At 43.2% G+C, this 16,717-nt stretch overlaps 1 protein-coding gene across 12 annotated transcripts in view; it reads right to left on the bottom strand.

Annotated features, from left to right (window-relative positions):
* LOC106567524 (transcription factor 7-like 2) overlaps window positions 1–16,717 on the bottom strand; it is a 68,140-nt gene that overhangs the window by 2,101 nt on the left and 49,322 nt on the right. For 2 of the 12 annotated variants that reach the window (XM_014136871.2, XM_014136875.2), the window contains exons 6-12: window positions 13,024–13,110; window positions 11,856–11,975; window positions 11,428–11,590; window positions 6,377–6,484; window positions 5,575–5,622; window positions 2,479–2,527; window positions 1,823–1,895 (exon numbers count right to left, since the gene is read on the bottom strand). In XM_014136871.2, coding sequence (XP_013992346.2) covers window positions 1,823–1,895; window positions 2,479–2,527; window positions 5,575–5,622; window positions 6,377–6,484; window positions 11,428–11,590; window positions 11,856–11,975; window positions 13,024–13,110 — 648 coding nt within the window. The remainder of the gene's footprint in view (window positions 1–1,822; window positions 1,896–2,478; window positions 2,528–5,574; window positions 5,623–6,376; window positions 6,485–11,427; window positions 11,591–11,855; window positions 11,976–13,023; window positions 13,111–16,717) is intronic. The other 10 variants (XM_014136872.2, XM_045693413.1, XM_014136876.2 and 7 more) reach the window with 7 other exon arrangements.

The raw sequence follows: 16,717 nt of genomic DNA, 5'->3' as shown, positions 1-16,717 counted from the left end.
TCTTCTTTAAAACCAAAGTGGCACGCCTTATCCCATGATTATTACCAGAACCCAACATGAGTCACTTAGTGCCTGCGCAAGAGAAGGTGCGAGGAAATATTTAGAGATGGGGAGGAAGAGAGAGCGATTCTAAATGTCAGAGTTCACTATCAAAAGCTGCACTGCCTGACCGCATGAATGGAGAAAGTTGAAGGCAGATGAGCATGAGAAATGGCATCAAAGTGCAGAGCGGCGGTGCATGTGCGAGATTGTTTGGTGTGTGTCTGTGTGTGCGTTCATCTGCGGTGATCAGGATTCGCTCTAACCACATTCACCTCCCTTTGTTCTCTTGCAGCACAACACACATACAACACGCACAGTGGTCAGGAGATTTCCATGATGTGACGGCATGGTGGGGAAGGCAGGGCAGGTACCTCTACACTGATGTGACTTTGAGTGTGCAGATGTGTGAAGGAATAAAGGAGAAGAGATTGAGTTGGTAAAAAAAAGGCACTGACTGATCATCCATCCATTGTAAATAAATAAAAAATGCCTGCTTTGTCATTTCTACCAATAGCATAACCGAGAAGTATCTGTTTTACGCAGAGAACATCTACAGTTGAAGTCGGAAGTTTACATACACCTTAGCCAAATACATTTAAACTCAGTTTCACAATTCCTGACATTTAATCCTAGTAAAAATTCCCTGTCTTAGGTCAGTTAGGATCACCACTTTATTTTATGAATGTGAAATGTCAGAATAATAGCAGAGAGAATGACTTATTTCAGCTTTTATTTCTTTCATCACATTCCCAGTGGGTCAGAAGTTTACATACACTCAATTAGTATTTGGTAGCATTGCCTTTAAATTGTTTAACTTGGGTCAAACGTTTTGGGTAGCATTCCACAAGCTTCCCACAATAAGGAATTTTGGCCCAGTCCTCCTGACATAGCTGGTGTAACTGAGTCAGGTTTGTAGGCCTCCTTGTTCGCACACGCTTTTTCAGTTCTGCCCGCAAATGTTCTATAGGATTGAGGTCAGGGCTTTGTGATGGGCACTCCAATACCTTGACTTTGTTGTCCTTTAAGCCATTTTGCACTTGGGTTGGGGTTTTTGGTGAGTTAGTCAATTGAATACCTGTTTTCAGATTTAAAGGTTTTGCTGGATTTGCACAAAGGATCTCTAGTGATTTTCTAGAGCTGCATGGTCCCAGTTACTTGCATACTATTATTTGTACAGAGAGGTACCTTCAGGCGTTTGAATGGATGAACAACTTGTGGAGGTCTACCATTTATAGGTCTTGACTGATTTTTGATATGATGTCAAGCAAAGAGGCACTGAGGAAAGGTAGGCCTTGAAATACATCCACAGGTACACCTCCAATTGACTCACATTATGTGAATTAGCCTATCAGAAGCTTCTAAAGCCATGACTTCATTTTCTGGAAGATATTTGTGGAGTGGTTGAAAAACAAGTTTTAACGACTCCAACCTAAGTGTATGTAAACTTCTGACTTCAACAATATGTGCGAAACCCTTTCCTCCCCTCAGACCTATAGGACCTTTCGCCCATTTTCCTTTGATCATCATCACCCATCATCCCCACCTCTTCACCCACAAATCCCTGAGACACCCACCCCATCACCAGCCAGCAAAGCAGCTTTAGTTTCCAATACAGCCTCCTGACACCCCAGTACGCTGGGGTTCTCTACCTGTCTGAGGCGACGTGGGTCACAGGGTTAGTGAGATGAGTGCATGCAGAGCAGAGCACAGCAGTGGGCTGAGGCACGCTCACAGAGGAGGGAGAGAGGGGTAGCAGAGCGAGAGGGCGAGAGATACACACCTGCAGGGACCACACCAGTCCGTTTGTTGGTTGAGGCCGAAGCGAGCTCTGCATTTCTTAGGAGAGCCAGGGTCTGAGCACAAGGCAACATGCGCATAGGAAAGAAGTAAGGGAAGAGAGGGAGAGATGAAGAAAGAGAGATAGGGTGAGAGAGAGAGAGAGAGAGAGAGAGAGAGAGAGAGAGAGAGAGAGAGAGAGAGAGAGAGAGAGAGAGAGAGAGAGAGAGAGAGAGAGAGAGAGAGAGAGAGAGAGAGAGAGAGAGAGAGCAGATCAGATAAAGAGGTCAGGGCAGACGTTGACGCATTGACAGAGATGGTGAATCAGAAAGCCATCAAACCAGACTGTTAGTGCCCAATTACTGAGCAGGAGTCAACAACAACAACCCATAACTGCAGCCAGAACAGAGTAGAGGGAGCAGGAGCTCCATTCACAACAGGCGTTGAGGACACTAGGGAAGAGAGGAACACTTCAAGTGGGAAGTCTGCCATGCGTTCAAACTCTGCTAGTTAGAGTAGCAGAGACCCAGTCCGAGTAGAGGATAGCCGACCAGTGAAGTTGTTTCAAACGCTAGAATAGGGCTCGAAGTTTTGGTATATTGTATTGAAGCGTGGTGGTTTGGCCTGAGAGGATGTTGAAGGTTGATAATTGGACATTACCTGTGGTGGAGTCCTGCTGCTTCTCTCTTTTTCTTCTCTTCTTCTTGCCCTGTTGGAACACACGACCAGACACACAGAGAGTCAGTAGGGGGGACGGGGTCCTATACACCACCGGGACAGTATCTGTCAGTGACATCTCAGTGAAGACCATGTGAGAACCACATCTTTATATTCACAAGTCGTGGAATGGGGATCTGAGGGCACTGCATGATCACTCAGGCCACAATTCACGATGACAGTAGAAGAGAAGAGAAGGGAAAGAACTCAAATGATCGACAGTAATATTGCTGTAAACTCCATGGGCTATACAGTGGGGCCTTAATAGTATGGTTGGGGTTGTTCTCATGAAGAGAGTAATAAAGTCTAAAGTCTCATATTGGGGAGAGGATGTGGGAACAGCTCTTGGATGCCTAGACTCGTCTACCCTCACTGCTCCCTAAAGCATTGTGTGTGGGTGTGGTTACGGCTTGCGGAAGAAAACCCCACGACTGCGTAGGTGGACTTTCACTTCCTGTTTTGCTAACAGATCACATGACTACCCTGGTTTTCTAGCTTGTGTCTGGGAAGGGGTTAGACTGTAGCAGAACTAGTGGTCCTTTGTATCTCAGTTGGTAGAGTGTGATGCTTGTAACGTCAGAGTGGGTTCGATTCCCTCGACCACCCATATGTAAAATGTATGCATGACTAAGTCGCTTTGGATAAAAACGTCTGCTAACAAACTATCTGTTGATAAGCAACTGTTTGCTAAGTTGAGGGTTATTGTTAGTGGATATTTTGATAACAGTTATTGAACATCTTATGTTAATTAATTAATGAATTAATAAATAATAATAATATAATATATATATAATAACAATAATATTATAATAACATTTATTATTAAGTTGCTGCATTCCGTGGTTGCCATGGCGCCGTGAGGTAGCCTAGGCAGAGAGCTCTGTAAATATTGTACATGTTTTATTGTTTTTAAGTGTTTTTCATTGCATATTTGAATCAAACTTTTTGGGGTTTTTGATAACTTGTTGATAGATGGGGCAGCAGGTAGCCTAGTGGTTAGGGCGTTGGACTAGTAACCGAAAGGTTGCAAGTTCGAATCCCCAAGGTGAAAATCTGTTGTTCTGCCCCTGAACAAGGCAGTTAACCCACTGTTCCTAGGCCGTCATTGTAAATAAGAATTTGATCTTAACTGACTTGCCTAGTTAAATAAATAAAAAATTGATTAACTGAAATAGCTGGTGCTGACCCATGGAATTGCAGGACTGATTATGGCAAGCTAGCTGATTATTTGGCTAGCTAGCTAAAATGATTTTTGACCCCCTGCCCCAGTTCCTAGAAGCTCGTTTTGTTGAGGGCTTTTCTGAACCCCTGCTGAGGTGAGGTGGTCTTACTGGTGCTTTTACAGTGCCGAAGCATCACGCAGGTGGGTGCTACACTTCAGTTGTGGACGATCCATCTTACACTCTTAGAAAAAAAGGTGCTATCTAGAACCCAAATCGGTTCTTCCGCTGTCCCCATAGGAGAACCCTTTGAAGGAACCCTTGTTGGTTCCAGGTAGAACCCCTTTGGTTCCAAATAGTAGCGTTTTGGGTTCCATGTAGAACCCTTTTCACAGAGGGTTCTACATTGAACCAAAAATGGTTCTATCTGGAATCAAAAAGGGTTTTCCTATGGGGACAGCCGAAGAACCCTTTTGAAACCCTTTTTTCCAAGAGTGTACCTACGGGAGGAGGAAGAGCTGTGACTGTTGAGTATGACGAGGGGGCTGATGAAGAGCTCTGTGGCCTGTCTGTCAGATGTCTCCATCTCCCTGCCTGGCTGTACCAGCTATGCTCCCTCCTCTCAAGATACTACATTTCTGAACTGCCTTTCATCTAAAGTTGTGGAAGAGCTTCGCCCAAGAAATGCCAAATCCCTAAATTTGTTTTGTTAAATTGTTTTTTTAAATTATTTTGTTTTTAAACGACTTTAAGATTTGACTTGTAATTAAAAGCTGTATATAAAATAAATGGATGATTATTATTATTATTATTGTTGGTAGTATCTACTGAACTCTACCAACCATCTGCTTGGGACTATCCAAATAAAGTGTTATCTATACGGTCACAATAAAGCATTGGTATTCAAACTTTTTCAGCGGGCGAGCCCATTTTTTCAGCCAGAATTTCTGGGGACCCCATTTTTTCCCAAAGAATTTCTCACGACCCCACCTCACCCCAAATGTAATGGCACAACCTTAAAATTGGTCAATTCATTCCATTTTTTATCAAGGGGTCGCGACCTCGACTTTGAATACCACTGCTATAAAGTGTTACTATTTTATTATATTATATTATTATAGAGTTGCCATTAGTTCTAATGTGTTTTGGGACAATATTGACTCTGGCTGTATTTTTCCATCTTTGAAATATGAAGAAACATGCATGGAAACATACATTCAAGTGTTAAATAGTGACATTTATGTTCACATAAAAACATTATCCACAGTACGTTGCATCATATTCATCTGATTTGATACTAAATCAGATGCAGCAGTAAAAGCTTCATGCACATTTCACCTCATTGAGAATGCCACCACGACCAGCTCGTAACCCTCTTTACCCTAACCAGCTAACTAACTATCCACAGCCAAGAGACAGAGAGAAATGAGAGAGCCAAGCCCCTATGGTGTGTTATGATACAAAACCCCAAACTTTATCAAGCCAAGGAAAGGAAAATAGGCTGTGTAAAAGATCTCCAGGAAGGAAAGAAAGTGAGCTCTCTCTCCCTTTGAGACTCATCCTGTCTGTTTTCATATGGGGTGAGCGAACATTTGCAATTACGTAGTCCGGGAAAACCACCTCCCATAGAAACACATCCAGATACACAGTTAACTTACATAACATAAGCCACCTCCACCCCTCTGTGCCTGCCCTAAGGGAGGGTATAGCCTAATAATGGTCCCCCCCAAAGCCCAGAAAGCCTCTCCAGCCCAGCTCCCAGCTGTCCTCTCCCTCTCTACAGTCCGAACCCCACCGCCCCACCGCCTGAGGAGGAGAGCAAGCCAAAGCCACCCTGCTGTTAGTAGAGCGGGTAAGTGGGGTAAAATGTGTGCCCTACCCAATCAGCTTTATTCTTTTCCCCCGCGCCCTCTCTAAGGCCCGCCTCCTGGAAGAATTCAACAGCAACTTCACAATTGAGCACAGCACAGAAGGGTAGTTAAGCAGCATTAAGCTAACACACATAACATAGAGACGTTCTTAAGAGACATGTCTCTCTAATACACATCATATTCATCTGCACAGTATTTGAAGCAAGGGATTCGCTACACTACTTCTTAACTCAGTCTACAAGCCCACTACTAATTACAGATTTCACAGACAGGGCACTTATACTAAGGTCCAGTTACAACAGTACAAAGGTGCCCTCCATGTATATAACTACCAGTGATTTAAAAACCTATTATAGTAATACAGAGATGAGAGGAGAGCGGGAGGTTTGCAGCTGACTGTGTAATGCTATGTGTAACAAAAGGCGGAGCTCGTCATGCGTCCCTAACAGCAAAGCACTCAACAGCCAATTAAATCACCTTGCTGAACAGCGCTGAACAGCCATGTCTGACCAACTAATGTCCAGTACGCTCCATCTCATTCTCAAAACCCACTCTAAAGGAATGGCATGCCAAGAGATTATAACACTGGTCATAGAGGTTATAACGCTGGTTATAACACTATGGTCGTAAACTAGTCTCTCTAACTATGTCTGCACTGATACGTGACCAACTCTGGAAATGCGCCAAATAAATCTGATTAGATACAATAGGTTGATATTACTATGTGTAGGCACTAGCCTCATTGATTGACAGGTGGCAGGGTGGGGTGATCATGCTGCGCGTGTGTAACCAGGAAAAGGCGGGCCTTACGTAGTTGTCTCTGGCGGACCAGCTGGGGTAGAGCTGCATGTGTAGCTGCCGCTCCTTCCTGGCCAGCTCATAGTATTTGGCCTGTTCCTCCCGGGTCAGAGCGTGCCACTGCAGGGAAGACACACACAAGAATGCACCCGCGCACACACACACACACACACACACACACACACACACACACACACACACACACACACACACACACACACACACACACACACACACACACACACACACACACACACACACACACACACACACACACACACAACAAAGAAACCATTTAGGTTTTTTTCATTAGCCTAGACCAGGGGTGTAAAACTAATTTTCCCCATGGGCCGCATTCAATCTTCATCGAGGTCCGGAGGGCCACACTTAAAATTGATTATATTTTCTCGCCATCAACATTAGCAAAAAATAGTCCTCTATCCATCGCTTTTTGAATTTTTGATGCTCCCTGACTGTATAGATTTCATTTCGATGACTGTTGTCAAGCTGGACAGATTGAAGAGACTAGAAATGTAGGTCCATTATCATTTCAACACAGTTTGATTTGGTTTTAGTCAGTTCAATGTTGTTTTATTTGGATCTGGCATCTGGCCTTGAGTTTGTGACACGTGGACTAGACAATGACATGCACAATGACAACTGTTGAGGCTAGGAGGGATGAGGGAATGCGTTTATCTTATTACAGTGCACTGGGTTTTTGGGGATCTTCAATGCTGCAGAAATGTTTTGGTACCCTTCCCCAGATCTGTGCTTCGACACAATCCTGTCTCGGAGCTCTACGGTCAATTCCTTCGACCTCATGACTTGGTTTTTGCTCTGACATGCACTGTCAACTGTGGGACGTTATATAGACAGGTGTGTGCCTTTCCAAATCATGTTCAATCAATTGAATTTACCACAGGTGGAATCCAGTCAAGTTGTAGAAACATCTCAAGGATGATCAATGGAAACAGGATGCACCTGAGCTTAATGTTGAGTCTCATAGCAAAGGGTCTGCATACTTACGAAAATGTGATATTTCAGTTTTTTTATACATTTACAAAACTTTCTAAAAACCTGTTTTCGCTTTGTCATTATGGGGTATTGATGAGGATTTGTATTTATTTAATCCATTTCAGAATAAGGCTGTAACGTAACAAAATGTGGAAAAAGTGAAGGGGTCTGAATACTTTCCGAATGCACCGTATATTGTTTTATAAACTGGGTGGGTCGAGCCATGAATGCTGATTGGCTGACAGCCGTGGTATATAGGACCATTTACCATGGGTATGACAAAACATTTATTTTTACTGCGCTAATTAGGGATAGGGAGATACAGTGGCTTGCGAAAGTATTCACCCCCTTGGCATTTTTCCTATTTGTTGCCTTACAACCTGGAATTAAAATTGATTTTTTGGGGGTTTGTATAACATGATATACACAACCTTTGAAGACGCTAAATATTTTTTTATTGTGAAACAAACCAAAAAATAAGACAAAAAACAGAAAACTTAACTATTCACCCCCCCCCAAAGTCAAAACTTTGTAGGGCCACCTTTTGCAGTAATTACAGCTGCAAGTCTCTTGGGGTATGTCTCTATAAGCTTGGCACATATAGGCACATTCTTCAAGGCAAAACTGCTCCAGCTCCTTCAAGTTGGATGGGTTCCACTGGTGTACAGCAATCTTTAAGTCATACCACAGATTCTCAATTGGATTGAGGTCTGGGCTTTGACTAGGTCATTCCAAGACATTTAAATGTTTCTCTTTAAACCACTCAAGTGTTGCTTTAGCAGTATGCTTAGGGTCATTGTCCTGCTGGAAGGTGAACCTCTATCCCAGTCTCAAATCTCTGGAAGACTGAAACAGGTTTCCGTCAAGAATTTCCCTGCCATCCATCATTCCTTCAATTTTGACCAGTTTCGCAGTCCCTGCCGATGAAAAACATCCCCACAGCATGATACTGCCACCACCATGCTTCACTGTGGCGATGTTGTTCTCGGGGTGATGGGAGTTGTTGGGTTTGCACCAGATATAGCGTTTTCCTTGATGGCCAAAAAGCTACATTTTTGTCTCATCTAACCAGAGTACCTTATTCCATATGTTTGGGGAGTCTCCCACATGCTTTTTGGCGAACACCAAATGTGTTTGCTTATTTTTTTCTTTAAGCAATGGCTTTTTTCTGGCCACTCTTCCATAAAGCCCAGCTCTGTGGAGTGTACGGCTTAAAGTGGTCCTATAGACAGATACGCCAATCTCCGTTGTGGAGCTTTGCAGCTCCTTCAGGGTTATCTTTGGTGTCTTTGTTGCCTCTCTGATTAATGCCCTCCTTGCCTGGTCTATAAGTTTTGGTGGGCGGCCCTCTCTTGGCAGGTTTGTTTGTGGTGCCATATTCTTTCAATTTTTTTACAATGGATTTAAATGGTGCTCCGTGGGATGTTCAAAGTTTCGGATATTTTTTTATAACCCAACCCTGATCTGTACTTCGCCACAACTTTGTCCCTGACCTGTTTGGAGAGCTCCTTGGTCTTCTTGGTGCCGCTTGCTTGGTGGTGCCCCTTGCTTAGTGGTGTTGCAGACTCTGGGGCCTTTCAGAACATGTGTATATATATATATATATATATATATATATATATATACTGAGATCATGTGACAGATCATGTGACACTTAGATTGCACACAGGTGGACTTTATTTAACTAATTATGTGACTTCTGAAGGTAAATGGTTGCACCAGATCTTATTTAGGGACTTCATAGCAAAGGTGGTGAATACATATGCACGCACCTCTTTTCAGTTTTTAATTTTTTGAAACAAGTAATTTTTTTCATTTCACTTCACCAATTTGGACTATTTGGACTATTTTGTCCATTACATGAAATCCAAATCCATTTAAATTACAGGTTGTAATGCAACAAAATAGGAAACATGCCAAGGGGGGTGAATACTTTTGCAAGGCACTGTACCTAGTCAGTTGTACAATTTAATGCCTTCAACTGAAATGTGTTTAACGCATTTAACCCAACCCCTCTGGATCAGAGAGGTGCGGAGAGGTGCCTTAATCAAAATCCACGTCTTTGGCGCCTGGGGAGTAGTGGGTTAACTGCCTTGCTCAGGGGCAGAACGACAGATTTTTACCTTGTCAGCTTGGGGATTCAATCCAGCAACCTTTTGGTTACTGGCCCAACACTCTAACCACTAGGCTACCTGCTTACGTTGGTAACCAGTTTATAATAGCAATAAGTCACCTCAGGGGTTTGTGATATATAGCCAATATACCACGGCTAAGGGCTGTGGTATACTCTGTGTTGCGTTGAGCCTAAGAACAGCCCTTAGCCTTGGCATATTGACCATATACCACACCTCCTCGGGCCTTATTGCTTAATTATACCATGGCATTGCTGAATACTCCTTTCTGATCGACTTGAAGTGCATTCTAGAGCGTGCATTTTTTCCCTTATAACATATGTTTGCATGTTAGAATTCAATAGCTATAGTTAATTTTTAGATGTTTTGTTTGAGCTGCTTTTGAAAGCAAAAGTAGAATTGAAAACAGTATATTTATTGTTGAATTAGATTTTTATAATAGCAAGCTAGAACTGATGGTTTGGTTACCACATCTGTTTGTTTGGTTACCACGGCAACTACTGTAGCTATCTAGTAAACTTGCTAGCTACTTCAGTGGATGTTGAACACATTTCCAACAGCAAATGAACACATTTCTAGTGGTAAATGTGTTAAATTATAGCCATGGTATAAAAGGGATAATCAACTCAGGGCTCCATGTGTTCTCTGGAAAATAATGCAACTCTGTGGAAGGTCAGTTCTACTCCGCTAGCGCGTTGTGGAACACGCCTTCAATGTCTTTCATTATTCTCCTTAGAACTCTAATTAAGTGATAATGCCCGATAAGCCGGTGTTTGGAGGATATATTGGCAAACTGTGCCAAGATATACTCCAAACACCGGCTTCGAGGGCATTATCACTTGTATACAACGGGTTACCAACTTATTCATACTATTTAATCATTTCACAAGATATAGTGACATTGGATAGATGAAGGGCCACTGTGAAAAGATCTGTGACAGACAACATCATGTAAGACAAAGGAGCTGATCGTGGACTACAGGAAAAGGCGGGCCGAACAGGCCCCCATTAACATCAACGGGGCTGTAGTGGAGTTTCAAGTTCCTTGGTGTCCACATCACCAACAAACTATCATGGTCCAAACACACCAAGACAGTCGTGAAGAGGGCACGACAAAACCTTTTCCCCTCAGGAGACTGAAAAGATTTGGTATGGGTCCCCAGATCCTCAAAAAGTTATACAGCTGCACCATCGAGAGCATCCTGACCGGTTGCATCACCGCCTGGTATGGCAACTGCTCGGCATCTGACCGTAAGGAGCTACAGAGGGTAGTGCGTACGGCCCAGTACATAACTGGGGCCAAGCTTCCTGCAATCCAGGACCTATATAATAGGCGGTGTCAAGCCCATAAAATTGTCAGAGACTACAGTCACCCAAGTCATAGACTATTTACTCTGCTATCGCACGGGAAAATGGTACCGGAGCGCCAAGTCTAGGTCCAAAAGGGTCCTTAACAGCTTCTACCCCCAAGCCATAAGACTGCTGAACAAATAATCAAATGGCCACCGGACTATTACATTGACCCCCCTTTTTAGTTTATTTGGGAAATATTTTCTTAACTCTTCTTGAACTGCACTGTTGTTAAGGGCTTGTAAGTAAGCAACTAAGGTCTACACTTGTTATATTCAGCGTATGTTACAAATAAAGTTTGATTTGATTTGATGATATTCATCCCATTGAGATATGTCTGCATCTTGGTCAATGGTATCATATGCAGCAGTCAGTCGTGCAGGGGGTAACTCACAGGGTAGTAATTCACATTACTGAGATATTCCTCTCAAGTCCATCTCTCATGTGTGAAATCAACAGCAGGGGTTGAGATCAGGGATTTGGGAATGAGTCTCTTTGCTGCATGAGTATTCATGGATGTGTGTGCGTGTATGTTTTAGTGTGTGTGTGTGTGTGCTTGCTGCTCACCCTTCTGCCAAGTATCTGGTTGATGGCAGCGCTCTCCTTCAGCGTGCACTCAGCGATCACCTTGGCCCTCATCTCCTTCATGTACAGCATGAAAGCATTCAGAGGCTTCTTGATCACTGGCTTCTTAGGCTCCTTCTCCCGCTTGGGCTCCTGGTGTGGCTTACTGAGGGCGGGGGGAGAGCAGAGCAGAGGAAGACAAACAAGATCAACAGGGACACCCGTGGTGAATATGTACACAAGAACATCAAAACAATAAGGCGCTATTCATCCATCTAAGCTTTTGATACACTTTCAATGCATCAATGAGATACTACAGTGTTGTATGCCATGTAGCTAGCACACACAGATCACACATCTCCTTTGACAGACACGTGTGTCTAACACTAGGAGTCATTGTAGAAATAGGGGTTCACCATAGGGGTACTTACGCATACATGTTCCTGTCGTAATGGTCGTGATGGTCCTGTTTGCCTGAAGGTGGAACGATGGCTGGGTGGGGGATCCCTGTTGAGTGCATGCCTGGCCCTAGCATCAGAGAGTGAGAGAACCTAGAAGGGGAGAGACAGAGGGAGGGCGAGAGAGAGAGACAAAGAGACCAAAGCATCAGACGATATGTTTTGTCTTTATATATGGCAACGGGACCATGAAGCGCTGAAGCACGCGGACGGTTGGTTGGCCCTGAGAGAATGTGCTTTCTGGCAGTCCTCTCAGAGCGTTAAGACTGTGAGAAGTCTCATCCAACGCCAGCAGATGGAGCTGTGGTCACACTCAGACAAAAGCTAGGCTGCGCTGTAGATACAGTAGATAACATGAATATACTTGCTCTAGTTTTCATTAGTGTTTCATTAAAGGCTTCTTTTCAGTATGTTCTTTTTTAAGATTCATATTGTTGATGACATCTATTTATTCATTATTGGATTGGGAATGAAAAGTGCCATTTACTGAAACTTTACTGAACGTTTTAGTTGCAATGTTGGAAATGTGTGTTTTTGATTTCCTGAATTCATATTTTATATACCTGGTCATTAAATGTATTTTCTGATTTATACAATTCCAAAGAGATCATTCTTCTAGTGTAAAATAAAGATTTCAAATCCTACAGTTTCACCCTGAACTGATGGGAATTAGAGAACGCGGTGTGACATAGATGTTTGGTGACATTTAAATGTGAACCATGTCTCCATTTGGATTTATTTCTGAAGCTAACTGAGCTAGCATGTTTGGCTCACCAGTTACAGTAACAGAGGAGAGATCTCATGACTGAGCCTTTGCCTAAAATAACAACAGTCAACAGCAGACAGTTTGCAGTGGTTTATAGCGTCTCTCTTTGTCACAGCAACAGGAGACACACTGCTGCACTCACTCTTCTGTCCAGGAGAACAGACGGGTTGTCTCTTCATGTCTGTCCCCACACAGTTGCAGGGTAGTTTATAGCAGTTGGCACACAGAAAGACAGGACACACATTGCGGAGGTACCTGTACAAGGCAATAGCGAAGGGCACATGGTAGGTGGGAGGAGTAGAAGCATTGGTCTGGAAGGGGTATGTATTTTTGCGATTCCCTCCCCAGACTGAAGCGGCTCAGCTTATACTGTACCTGGGGTAGGAAGAGCTGTTGGGGAGACTGGAGGAGTAGGGCTGTCTGAATCCACATGAGGACAGGGGATAGACAGGCTGACTTTGCCTGTGGTTGGGAGGACAAATAGGGATGCAACAGGGTTCAACTAGGCTGCTGACCAAATCCTCACTGCCTGACTTCTTACAATATGTTTAGACCAGTGCAGGCTGCTGAGGGGAGGACGGCTCATAATAATGGCTGGAACGGAGCAAATAGAATGACATGGAACACATAGAAACCATCTGTTCGATACCATTCCAGGGACCTCCATCATGTTAACAAAACAAATGCATTTCACGTCTCATCTTATCATCAGGTGAATGAACATGGCAAGGCAAAGTAATCAACATAAATCATTTTTCATTATTTTGACCTCCCCAAGGAAGTGTAAACTCTAACATAGCCTATTACCTAGAGAGGTAACTCCAAACACATTTTCTAAGAGCAGCTGTTTTGCTGGTTAAACAAAGGTTAGCCATGTGTTGACAAAACATTATGTCGAAGTCAAGAAAGCTTACCAGCAGCCAGTGGCACTTGCTGCACAGGTAGCCTATTCGCGGGTGCTTTTCAACGCCTATGTCAGATAATCCAGTGAGTGTAATTGGTTCCAATAAGTGTAATTTTCCTCAATATTAGGAGTTTAGAAAAGTCGACATCATTAGAAATAATATATTTTCCAATGTTCTACTGTAGGTATGTAATTCAAAATTAGTTTATACTGTTATTGCTAGCGATATCCATAAAAACATTGGTGGGGGAAAAACAACACTTAAAAAAAAATATATATATATATATATATTTTTTTTTATTTTGCGGACCCTGGTTGAATAGCCCTGCTATAGGTATATACGGGCAGTCTGGGTTCTCAGTCTGTGTACTAGCTAGCTAATGAGGGGCTTGATCATGACTGGTTATGGAGTTAAGTCCATCCTAATGTAACAGTATTGTTTCCGTCCCTCTCCTCGCCCCAACCAGGGCTTGAGCCAGGGACCCTCTGAACACATTTCCAACTGCCACCCAAGAAACATCATTATCTATTGCTCCACAAAAACTGTCCCTTAACTACTTCTAGTGACGTCACAGAGCGGGTGACGTCACCAACGGAAAGACTAGGAGTGAAGTCAAGGAGACAGCCGAAAGTCGGACACTGGTGTGGTTTTCCAACAGCAAGGCTGAGTGCAACATGGCAGTGTTGCTATTGTTTCTAAAAGTTGTTCTTTATAATGTCGAAATAGAAATGTCTCCAACCCCACACACTCACAAACTGAAAATATATGTGCGTACGTTGTACAATCAACTGGTGAGAGAGCCTCAAATGTCACATTCATTTGTACATATCCACTGTATACATGTATTGCGGCAAAGTTGGTTCCTGTTCCAGTCACATCTTTGGTCACGTTCGCGTGGGTCAAACAAAAACACCCTAATGATTGGTTGACAATACAGCCTCCCACAATGCAGGCGATGGCTGCAGGATGGAGTGGTGAAGAGCAACTACAGAAACTTGCAGGTGACTGCTGTCAAAACTTCCTGACCTTTGATCACATGATTTTGGTAAAGTTCATGGAGCCAACATGTAGGCGCAAGTCGAAAATGTTTATCCCCATAATGCAGCACACTTTGGTCACCGACTCGACACGTGATCTGCTCGAACGCGCCCACAATGTTGAATCTTCCAACAAAAGCTAACTACCAAGGTACTGTAGCTAGTAGTGCTAATGCTTACATCATTATGAGTATTCACTAGTCATTGCAGTAGCCTCCCGAGTCAGCTGCTGTGCTCAGCTGACCCAACGATCGCGGAGAAACATTCTGATCTACGAACTGATTTCTGATAACAGTCGGTTCCTCTTAATTGTGGGGCTGCATGTCAACAACTTTAGGGTAATTGAAACAGGCTAAGCAAGCTTTTTATGTCTGTGACGGAAAAGCTAGCTAACTAGCTAGCTAACTATGTCAGGAGCCTAAGTTAACAGTTAGCTACACAGCTGATTCAAAAGTGCCAACAGACGTTGCCAACCAACGTCTTGAATTTGTGCAGGAGATAGCCACAGGTTTGTTTCTATTTTCTCACAATTGCAAACTATTAAATCACTGTCACAACATTTGTAATAATTTAGCTAGCTAGTTGTTCTTCCTATTTCATAGAGTCATACGAGAGCGCAGCGATATATAAAATGTGGAACTATTTTTTCAAATTTGAATATGAGTTCCACGTCCTACAAGAGAGATTGATCGGTTGAGGGACGAGCTTCGTTTCCTTATTAATAAAACGGTTATTACAGTGACATTTGGCTCGCCAATTACCGTCAACCAATATTCCATGACCCTATATAGAGTATCTCTGGCTACCTTCACTGCTAACCTCACTGCTAACCTCACTATGGGTCCTGCTGTATGTATAGATGTAGGATATTAATTTGATCACCCTGTTTTGCACAGCAGGAAATGCAAACTTCACATCAAACCCAATAAAATGTTATTGATCGCATACATTTATTTAGCAGATGTTATAACACACAAAAAAACGAAATACTGAGAAGTTTCTTAGGAGCCATGAACAGGGCGACCATGTCTATTGTGTATAGGTGTATAGTGTACTCAAGGTTTAAAAAGGCTTCTAATGTTTGTAATGATTTGCCCTAACAAAAAAATGTATCAACCCCTACAAAAATGTCCATTAATTATAATCCACAAAAGAATTCAAATTTCCTGTTGCTGCCAGATTATTTTCCTACCGTGAGAAACTGTTCAAATTAAGATTCTACACCTGTATGACATGAGGGTGGTGGATGGATGTATGAGGGGGGGCAGGAATCTTTGATATGCAGCAGCACCCCCTTTCCCAGCCCTCCTCAGCCCCAGGAGGTCCCTGAGATCAAGGAAGGCAGAGGAGGCTCAGTGTCAGGGAGGCTCCCAGGTCCAGAGGGTTCTCTCAGGGAGGGATTCACTTGCTAATCTCAGCCAACAGGCCCATTAGGAGTAACAGCCACATCCAGGACCCAACTAACACCTCTCCTCTCCACAGCCCTGTCTGTCCTCTGCTGGGGAGAGAACATTTCCTGTTTGTGTTGTGGCACGGATGGGGTTTTCCTGTGTATTTGCATACCGATAGATTTGTGATTTGTCCCTCTCATGTCAAGAGTACCAACTACTCAAACTATAGAGAAATCTCGATCCATTTTTTTACTTAAACCTGTATCTGAACTTCTTTGAAACAAATTAACTGCGAAATTTACTGCAATCTGCTAGGCCGTGCCTACAGTGGGCTGCCTAGCTTCACGTGGAAAGAAGACAATACACATCCTCCCAGGCCCCAGTCACGTGCCATACGGTGGCTGGAGTGTGTCACATCCAGTTCTTTGTCATCTCCTTTCCTTGCTCTCTCTTTCCCCACACAAAGAGAGACACAAGAAAACCAAACAAATGCATAATCCGCACTAAGAAGATTACGAGTTTGTAAACAAGACGATTTGTTGACAATGCCACAGAAACTCCAGTGACCATTAACTGTTTGAAATAAAAGTCAGTGAGAGAGAGAGCCCAGAGAAATAGCAGACCTCTGCCTCGTGCGGACGGAGCCTGTCTAGGGAGTGCCAAAGTCCTCCACCAGCTTTTAAAAAACACAGCATGGATGTGAATGGAAGTAGTATTAGCTGTCATTCTATTATGG

This window comes from Salmo salar, chromosome ssa13 (assembly GCF_905237065.1).
Source record: "Salmo salar chromosome ssa13, Ssal_v3.1, whole genome shotgun sequence".
Taxonomy (NCBI): Eukaryota; Metazoa; Chordata; class Actinopteri; order Salmoniformes; family Salmonidae; genus Salmo; species Salmo salar.
The sequence above is the reverse complement of the archived record's forward strand: the minus strand, read 5'-3'. Positions and strand labels throughout refer to the sequence as shown.